This window comes from Centroberyx gerrardi, chromosome 18 (assembly GCF_048128805.1).
Source record: "Centroberyx gerrardi isolate f3 chromosome 18, fCenGer3.hap1.cur.20231027, whole genome shotgun sequence".
Classification (NCBI taxonomy): Eukaryota; Metazoa; Chordata; class Actinopteri; order Beryciformes; family Berycidae; genus Centroberyx; species Centroberyx gerrardi.
The window spans coordinates 28,574,429-28,584,428 of NC_136014.1; the positions used below are offsets into that span (position 1 = coordinate 28,574,429).

The 10,000-nt window shown below is 46.1% G+C and overlaps 1 protein-coding gene across 1 annotated transcript; it reads left to right on the forward strand.

Moving 5' to 3' along the window:
- The first annotated feature begins 1,192 nt into the window (after positions 1–1,192).
- ckbb (creatine kinase, brain b) lies at positions 1,193–8,812 on the forward strand. The gene is made up of 8 exons (XM_071917827.2): positions 1,193–1,260; positions 1,800–2,010; positions 2,616–2,770; positions 3,172–3,304; positions 4,744–4,915; positions 6,046–6,169; positions 7,201–7,390; positions 8,395–8,812. The coding sequence occupies exons 2-8, from the start codon at positions 1,818–1,820 to the stop codon at positions 8,571–8,573; spliced, it is 1,146 nt and encodes a 381-aa protein (XP_071773928.1). The 5' UTR covers positions 1,193–1,260; positions 1,800–1,817; the 3' UTR covers positions 8,574–8,812.
- The last annotated feature ends 1,188 nt before the right edge of the window (positions 8,813–10,000 follow it).

Genomic DNA, 10,000 nt, shown 5'->3' on the forward strand with positions numbered 1-10,000 from the left:
ACACTTTGTCTCTCTGATTAAAGCTGACGATGTCAGCAGGCCAACAGGAGTCAAGGCTGGAGGATTCAACCAGTCAGTAAGCAGTCAGTAAGCAGTCAGTAAGCAGTCAGTAAGCAGTCAGTAAGCAGTCAGTAAGCAGTCAGTATCTGTGTGTGATAAAGCTATCAGCACTTGGTCACCCACAGAACAACATTAAGATGATTCAGTGGTTTAGTTCAGTTCAATATAAACAATCTTAACCAGCTAGATTTCTCCCTGCAGAGCTGCTTTCATGGAATGAAATAAAATACACTGAATAAAACAGATTTTCTGCTCTCAAGGTTGTGTGTGTGTGTGTGTGTGTGTGTGTGTGTGTGTGTGTGTTGGGGGGGGGGGGCAAAATATACAGATTTACATGAGAGGAGAATTATGTGTGAATGTAAAATACAGTGAGATTAAACTTCAAACAGTCAGAACATGAAACATGGCGTCTGATGTGTCAAAACGCCCTGAAGACATTAGAAGGAGACTGAGCTGTTTGCTCTTGTGACCAAAACGAATCACAAACATTTTTAGAAAACCTTGTTTCTAAAATTATATTTGAAGCAGAAATAATTGGTGCGACAATTCATGTTTCTGCTGATCCTGAAGAGAAACATGTTGGACTGGAGGTTTTATTCTGTGGACAGAGACATCCTATCTGCTGAGATATGATACTGCTGTTTAACAGTGATGATGTCGTTTATGATGACGTCATCATCATCATCATCATCCTCATCCTCATCATCATCATCATCATCACAGTGATCCTTCAGTTGTGTTTGTCATCTTCCTCTGCAGCAGAACACAGAGCTGCAGGGATTTGAACCTGCAACTGTTCAGTCACAGGACAGAGAGAGAGAGAGAGAGAGGAGAGAGAGAAAGAGACAGAGAGAGAGACAGAGAGAGAGAGACAGAGAGACGGAGAGAGAAAGAGAGACAGAGAGAGAGAGAGAGAGAGGGAGGAGTGGAGAGAGAGAGAGAAAGAGAGAGAGAGAGAGAGAGAGAGAGAGAGAGAGAGAGAGAAAGAGAGGACGGGAGAGAGAAAGGGAGAGAGAGAGAGAGCGGTAGAGCGAGCATGTGATCAGCAAGAGGCCGGTCTGTCCAATAGAATGAATGGACTGTAAATAGTAGCCAATCAGAGCGCAGCTGCTCGGTATAAAAGCAGCAAAGCCTCTTAATCCTGAAGCAGCAGCTCGTCCGTCTGTCCGAACAGGAGCCGCTTCACAGAGACGCGTCAAGGTAAGAATAAAGATTTAAATTGTGTATTAAATCAGCCAGCCAGTCTGCTGATGTTGATGTCGTCATGACGCGTCATGCGGCTCCGCTCCGCTCAGGACGAACTGAAGGTTTAATGAGGCCGCAGATTATCTATCTGCTGCAGGAGGAACAAAGAAAAGCTGCGGGTCGCTTCATTATTCCATCAGTCAGTCAGACCGGATGAGACGGGCTGCCTGTCTGTCTCTCTACCTGTCTGTCCGCCTGCCGGTGTACCCGTCTGCCTCCATCCACAACGACCTTCAGGCCGTCCTGTGTGTCTGCAGGTTGCGCAGTCAGTCTGCATTCTGCTGCAGCTGCGGCTCATTCCTGCACCGCCGCTGTGACGCAGCCTGCAGCGGCGCGTCATGAAGGGTTAAACCGGAGCGCTCAGCCTCACTGCGTCACCGCGTTGCATAATGAGTCTTTGTGCCGCTTTACAGCCTACATCCATGCTTTATCCCCCGAGGATTTGCCGAGCCGAGCCGGGCCGGGCCACAGTGTGACGTGTTCTCTGTTCCCAGGTCAGCTGAAACGTCATCATGCCTTTCGGAAACACCCACAACAAGCTGAAGATGAACTTCTCCTCGGAGCAGGAGTATCCCGACCTCAGCAAGCACAACAACCACATGGCCAAGGTGCTGACGCCCGAGCTGTACTCGAGCCTGCGGGACAAGGAGACCCCGAGCGGCTTCACCCTGGATGACGTCATCCAGACCGGGGTGGACAACCCAGGTAACCCCCCCCCCCCCCCCCCTCTCAGTCTGAGGTGACCTTGCCTGCAGCCTCACTGTAGTGAAAGCAGCAGATTTACTGCTGGATTGGTGGAATTACAGTGTGAGGCTGATTAACCAATCAGAGCAGAGTGATTAACCAATCAGGGTGCAGAGCTGCAGCTGCTGTTTCTGCAGCATCATATTGACCTCTGCTGAGGTCGAATTCTCCTGATGCTGAGTCACTTCATCTGACAGAGTCTGGATTCTGTCTCAGGTGTTTCCTCTCTGTCACCTGCAGAGAGTGAACTCTTAATTGGATTGGTTGTTAGAGCAGATTAATTCCTGCTCCTTAATTCCCTGGGGGGGGGGGGGGGGGGGGTACTGTGGATTTACTGTCTGATGACTGACACTACAGAATATAGACAGATTTAGAAATTGAATGTAATTGTAACATTTACTCTGCTGTAACGTTTTCATTCCTACAGTTTTATCCTCACTCGCCCTGAGTTGCATCCTGTGTATGAATTCTGCTATAAAAATAACGTAAAAAATTAACATACTAAATAGCCCATCGGCCCCTGGTGTTCAGATCAGTGACTGTAGTGATGACCCCCCCCCCCCCAGGTCACCCCTTCATCATGACAGTGGGCTGCGTGGCCGGAGACGAAGAGACGTACGAAGTGTTCAAAGATCTGCTGGATCCAGTGATCGAAGACCGGCACGGAGGATACAAACCCTCCGACAAACACAAGACCGACCTGAACCCCGACAACCTGCAGGTACACACACACACACACTGACCCCCGACAACCTGCAGGTACACACACACACACACTGACCCCCGACAACCTGCAGGTACACACACACACACACACACACTGACCCCCGACAACCTGCAGGTACACACACACACTGACCCCCGACAACCTGCAGGTACACACACACACACTGACCCCCGACAACCTGCAGGTACACACACACACTGACCCCCGACAACCTGCAGGTACACACACACACACTGACCCCCCAACAACCTGCAGGTACACACACACACACACACAGAACCTTGACACTTGGTGTTTAGTCTTCATGTTGTTGAACTTCACAGCTGTCTCTCTGCAGCTGACTGACATGTTGTATGTCAGTAGCGTGTTGTATGTAACGTGTGTCCTGTCTGCAGGGCGGAGACGACCTGGACCCGAACTACGTCCTGAGCTCCAGAGTGCGGACAGGAAGGAGTATCCGCGGCTTCTGCCTGCCGCCGCACTGCAGCCGTGGCGAGCGACGTGCCATCGAAAACCTCTCCATTGAAAGTACGTCACCGCTCCCTTTCCTCCTTCCTTCCTCCCTTTCCTCCTTCCTTCCTCCCTTTCCTCCTTCCTTCCCTCCCTGTCTCCTCCTGCTGCAGCATCAGTGATAAACAGTCGGCTGCCGCCCCCTGTCTGCAGGAACAGGCGTTACAGTTGAACTGTTTCATCATGGCGTCTGCAGGTTTCAGACAGAACAGTTCTCAGATTATTCACCTCAGATTGTATCTGAAGCATCTGCCTGATGCTCTGAAACTCTCAATGAAATGAAAAATGACTTTCACCTTGTTGGCATGTTTTCCATGTCATAATAAACACCCTTTTATTTATTATCAGTTAAAGACTCAAAGAGATTTAGATAATACAACAAAGAAAATATAGTTAAATGGAAACATGAAACTGTATCATGTCAATCAAGTGCAATAAAATTTGGATTGGGTTGAAACAAACTAACAATTTGGACACAATTCCCTATTGAATGTATTTCCAAGTCAACAGTAAACTTCCTGCTGCACCAGCAGATGAAGCCTATAACACTACAGATGGACGTCCGTCATTCTTGGACTCTTTCTCTAACAGATACTGATTGTTTACACTTTTGTGTGATGCCGCCCCAATAAAATCAGTCAAATTACTGAGGCTAGATGATCAAAATTGTGTTTCAGTGTGATTTTGAACTCCGTCAGTTTGTGTAGACTCTGCAGACTGAAGCTGCAGCGTCTTTGTCCTGCAGATAAATCTCTTGCGTAACACCCGGCTGGATTTGTTCCTGCTGAGACTTCTAATAAGTTTGGGGATTGAATTGCAAATGTCCTCTTTGATATTGAAATGTGACGGAACCGGCTGGAACCGGCCGGAGCCTCGGCTCTGCTGCCCCCTGCAGCCGGACTGAGGACCTGCAGGAGGGAGAACCACATTACATCCTCTGGACTTAATATCCTGTTCTACCAGGGATGGCACAGGATATTAAGTCAGTTTATCAGTTTCAAAACATTATGAAACAATAACTGAAAATTGACAGGATTACATTAACTAGAGGCCAACTAATATAAAAACAGAAATCCTTCAGAATTATTAACTACTTTGTTTTTCCTCCAGAATTTGTCAGGATGGAAAAGCCTCTGGAACGGTTTAAACCTTCATGGACACTAAAACTCTCCACTGAAACCTGGATGATGATAATGAAACATATGTGTGGAATCTGATCAAAATGTCATTAGAATCAGTTCAGCTCTTCAGAGACAGTGTGTGTGTGTGTGTGTGTGTGTTGATCAATCCTACAGTAAATCTGTGCTCAATCAGACTGGAGCAGATTTTATTTAAAGACAACACCCTGCTATCAGTATCTGACAGGAATGTCTGACCTTTGACCTCCTTCCTGTTGGCTGCTTGTAATGTTGATCAGTTTCCAGTCTAACTAACCTCCAACATGGCGGCGTCTGCAGGTCTGGACGCTCTGGACGGGGACCTGAAGGGAACCTACTACGCTCTGAAGAACATGACGGACGAGGAGCAGCAGCAGCTGATCGATGACCACTTCCTGTTCGACAAGCCCGTCTCTCCCCTGCTGCTGGCGTCCGGCATGGGGCGCGACTGGCCCGACGGCCGCGGCATCTGGTCAGTACGGCCGGAACCGTGACCTTTGACCTTCTTACTGTTGGTTGCTGTAGGAACTCCTGGGGGTTTATACTGGGAGGAGACTGGGCAGTAAGCTGAGGGATGATTGGTGTTTTAATGCCTTGTGCAAAGTTTCTACAGTCATCTCTATGATATTATCTTAATAATTAAGATGAAATCCTTAAACAGTATTATAATATGCTTCAATTACTAAAACTAAGACTTTAGAACATATGTAAATTATTAGACTTGTCACAAAATGTTAAAATCCTGGTCTGGCTGATGGATAGTTTTTAAACACAAAAATCCAAATAACAGCATCTAAAATAAAATCAAATGAGTCTCAAGTTAGAAAAAGCTGCTGCCCAGCAACATGAATATAACTTTGTCAAAAAAGTCAGCATTTATAAAAACTGGGTGTATATGGGTGGTGTCATAACTTTCTTAAAGATGTATGGTAATACCGGTTACCGTCCATCCCTACTGAGGCCACTAATTTACTTTCTGTGTAAAACTTGTTTTTTAGTTTCCTTATGCTCAATTCCTTTACTTGAGTAAAAGTAGAACGACTTTATTGAAGTATTACTCCAGTAAAGGTTAAATCATGCGTTCAAAATTCAACTTAAGTAAACTTATCAAGTCTTGGCAGTGAAATGTACTGCAGCATCAAAACTAAAGTCTTCATTCTTAAGGACAGTCTCATCTGCATAGAGTGAAACTCTGCAGTCGCACTGCTTCTGTTCAGCTGGTGACTTTTAACTTATCCCATGTTATATATGCAAAACTTTATTCTGCATAGCATGATATGCTGATTTTGGGACATAGTGGCACACAATTCTGCTGTCTGAACTGATGATAACTAGCAAATTTTATAAATGAGGTATGAAACATTTTACGGAATATAATTTTGAAAGTTTCTGTTTTGTTTCACATCACACCTAACATTACCATACATTAATTTGAATATTTAACATGTAATTTTGCATATGTGAGCCATATTGTGATATATCAAAAAAATCCTTATGATATTGATTCACATCACCAGCACTAGGTGTCAGAACCCCCGTCCCGTCCCGTCCCGTCCCGTCCCTCTGCGCTCGGAGGTTCAAGCCCTTCTGTTTGTCCTGCAGGCACAACGACAACAAGACGTTCCTGGTGTGGGTGAACGAGGAGGACCACCTCCGCGTCATCAGCATGCAGAAAGGAGGCAACATGAGGGAGGTGTTCACCCGCTTCTGCACAGGCCTCACCAAGGTCAGACACGTTCACAGTCTTCAGGATGTTGACATGGTTCTATTATTTATATCCTACGTTCTCTCACTTTTCACTGCTGCAACGAGCCAGTTTGCCCACAAGATCAATAGTCTCTCCTAATTAATCAAATCTACTGCCTGTTAGTCTGGACTGTTAACATCAGTATGCTCATGTAGCTCTGGGTTCTATTGGCTGAGGTCTAATTCAGTAGGTTTGGTTTGTTTTTTAACGTCTGCATGCTGTGAACTCAGAAGTGTTAACTGATAAAACCACAAAAGGTTCAGACTGAATTAGCTGCTTCCTACAGGACGCTCCCGTCACGGTCTGATCCAACCGGTCCAGAGGTTTTACTAGTCCAACTATAGTGAACAAGTTCTTCTGAATTCAGCGTTATGGAGGTGTTCCTCTGTCCAGGAAGCCGAACATTCAACTTCCAGTAATTTGAAACCCTTCTGTATTTAACCGCTCTATTTGCTCTGTTATTTATTGTATCTTCTCTGCTGTTGCGACGAACCAGTCTCTCCATTGGATCATAAAGTTTCATGTAGTCCAGTGGATCTCCATCCTGGTTCAACAGTCTGCAGGTTTTCAGTCCAACCAAACATTACAGCAGCAGGTTTCACTGACAAGTTCCTGTCTGGTGACTCGACGTAAGCAACAACGCAACGACCGTTTCTGGAGTAGCGAAACATGTCGACGTCTGCTGCAATATCACACGTTTCAGATGGGGACGCTAGAAGGAAAATTACTGTTGAACGAGTAACTACCAGTGATGATGATGATCATAATAATCATCTGCAGACTGGTGGCTTCACTCCCCCTGGTGGATAAATTCAGTATTACCTTGGACAGAGTTGTATGAAGCTGTATAGACAGTTTGCGTAGGTTAAGAACTTGCGTCGGTGTACTTGCATGGAGCGACGATCCTATACCAGAGAACTGAGCTGCTGTAGTGTTTGGTTGGAGAACTCTGAGCCGATTCCTCCTGACTGAGACGATCTTGCTGACTTTCCCTGTTTTCTCACCTGCAGATCGAGACCTTGTTCAAGGATCGGAGTCATGAGTTCATGTGGAACGAGCACCTGGGCTACGTGCTGACCTGCCCGTCCAACCTGGGCACCGGGCTGCGCGGCGGCGTTCACGTCAAACTGCCCAACGTCAGCAAGCACGAGAAGTTCGGAGAAATCCTCAAGAGGTTGAGGCTGCAGAAGAGAGGCACAGGTACGCAACCGAGCGACTTCGGCTTTATTCAGAGAAACCTTAACTCGTAGGATCATCAGACCTGCAGATTAAAAACCCGAACAAACTGTTTGGATCTGCAGGGTGTCAGAGTGCGCTGACTACAGGCTTCTCGCACATCCAATTTGGCGGTTTCCTTCAGAAACGTTCCTCTGTGACGCGTCCAGCCTTTAGATGATTACAGACATAACGAGTTGCTCAAAAGATGCAGACTGCCACGGCATGAAATATTATGTTTATGCAAAGTTCTTGACAGATCTCAGGTCAAACTGGAAGCAGCTCGGCCTGCCGGCTCGCTGCAGGGCTTCACAGCTCTGCACCGCCTGGAGACGGCAGCTTTCTGACGGACGATGACATGAAATAAAGAAGGTGTCTACAGTCCATAGCGTCACAACCTTTAGTTTACGTCTTTGGACAATTGACGGTTCAATACAAAATCAAAACGAGGCAGGGGATGAGAACGATTGCCAATTTACTGATTGCCTATATGAACGCACTTTGCGACATCCATCTGTGGCTTAAATTTAGATTTCTACATGACATGCTTAAGCGAGCAGGGGAAATCTAACGCAGCAGATCTCAGCCCGCATGTCTCAACTTTCAAGGACCACGGCCCAGAAGTCCTGCTGCCTTAAACCACTCAACCATCTGACCTGAACAGATCTGGTGGTTATCACTTTACCGCCTGCATCGTTGCTTCACTGAAACCTTGAACGTAACGTAATGGTTTTATACAGAATTTAAGGTTCAGTGTAATAGTTTGAGCATGTTGTCCCCTGCAGACCTTACATATGACTCGGTATATTTTAGATGTGAGACTGCAGGCGCTGCCGTCTCCTACCGGTCTGATTACACAGATCTGTTATAATTAACATCTTAAGTTACTTTAAGCATGTTGTCCTGAAACTAATCCCACCAGATAAGGCTCAGGTCGGCTCTTACGTGACTCACCTTACTGACCCCCCCCCCCCCCCCCCCCCCTGCAGGTGGCGTGGACACGGCGGCGGTGGGCGGAGTCTTTGACATCTCCAACGCCGACCGGCTGGGCTTCTCGGAGGTGGAGCTGGTCCAGATGGTGGTGGACGGCGTCAAGCTGCTGGTCGACATGGAGAAACGCCTGGAGGCCGGCCAGGCCATCGACGACCTCATGCCCGAGCAGAAGTGAACTCTGTCACTCTGACCTTTGACCTCTGAGCCCCCTGCCCCTCACCAGACCCCCCCCCCCTTCCCCCAGTATATATCAGAAACCAATAATCTTAACTACACCCAGGAAGCTCCACCCGCCCAGCGTTAGCCACTAAGTTAGATTCTGTCTTCCAACATGTGAAGGATTTTCTATTTCCTGTTCAGAAAGTGTTGGATGGATCTTAACACCTGAAATAAATAAAATCTCTCTGGCCCGTGTCCCGCTGTGTGGCCTGTCTTCATTTGCAGTGTTTCCATTTAGATAAGTTACTGGGTTGTTCATTAAATTATTCTCATGCAAAGACCAGACTGGGGTGAAACAGATGGATTCTCAGTTATCTGAGTTTCAGTTGTCATCACAGAACTTCAACAACAGAGAATTTATTTTTGTTCAAAGTAAGAACTCATTCATTTGTGATTATTCTGAAATATATGTAAAGTACTTTTCTAGGTCAAAATTAAGAAATACAAAAAGAAACCTAGTTGAATATACTCTTAAAAAAAAAAAGAAGTCAAATTTTAGATTTCTTGCAGACATTTTAATTACTGCTCCCTTCAATACTTCATGGGTTTTTTTTTTTTTTTTTTTTTTTTTTTCTAAAGGGTTGTTCAGCTTCAGCATGATGAAGCTGTGACTGAGTTTTAGTTGTCAGTCACAGAACTTTGCACATTCTTTGTTTATCCATCAGTCCTGCAGCAAAGGTCTAAATGAAGCTGATGTGATCCAGGATCTGATCCAGAACTGTAGCAGCTCAGTAGATCAGCTGATATTTGAGGAACAGAAGGTCCAGAGTTCAACTCCTGCTTCTATTAAACATCACTTACATCCTTTTAATGCGAGGACCTGTGTGAAGCCAGTAGAGGGCGCTGCTGTCTGGATCCTGAAGGTTTGTTGGCCTGTCAGCAGGTGGAAACACGACTGCTCTCTACACTCTTTATTTTCTGTCTTATTTATTATTTCCTCTGACTGAACCTGCTAAACCAAACCTGACACTGCGCAGGATCCTGATCCATCAGAAGACACTCTGGGCTTTCCAGTGATGTCTTATTTGTTGGGGTGTAACCATGGCAACCATCTTTTCTGCCTCTTCAAAATGGCTGACATCAGTGCAAGCACATTTTATGGGAGGAAAGGTCATCAATCAAAATTAAAGGAATAGTTATGTATTTTGAATAACATGTTTTCTGTCATGATCTGTATTAGCAGAAACCAGAACTTCTGCCGCCTGCTCCGCCCGTCCGGACACTCCCCCCCCCTCCCTCCCCTCCCCCCCCCCCTGCAGTAGAAACCACGGGACATACGGGGCAGTCTGTGAAAACTATGATAAATGTTGTTTTGCAAAACACGAAGGCGAGAGGCGTTTACTTCCTGTTCAGCTGCTTCACATCAGATCAACCAATCAGATC

Coding starts and splice junctions, on each gene's coding strand:
- ckbb (XM_071917827.2), top strand. CDS start 1,818: ATGCCTTTCGGAAACACCCACAACAAGCTGAAGATGAACTTCTCCTCG. Junction 3,305..4,743: donor CGAAAACCTCTCCATTGAAA/GTACGTCACCGC, acceptor CGGCGTCTGCAG/GTCTGGACGCTCTGGACGGG. Junction 6,170..7,200: donor TCTGCACAGGCCTCACCAAG/GTCAGACACGTT, acceptor TCTCACCTGCAG/ATCGAGACCTTGTTCAAGGA.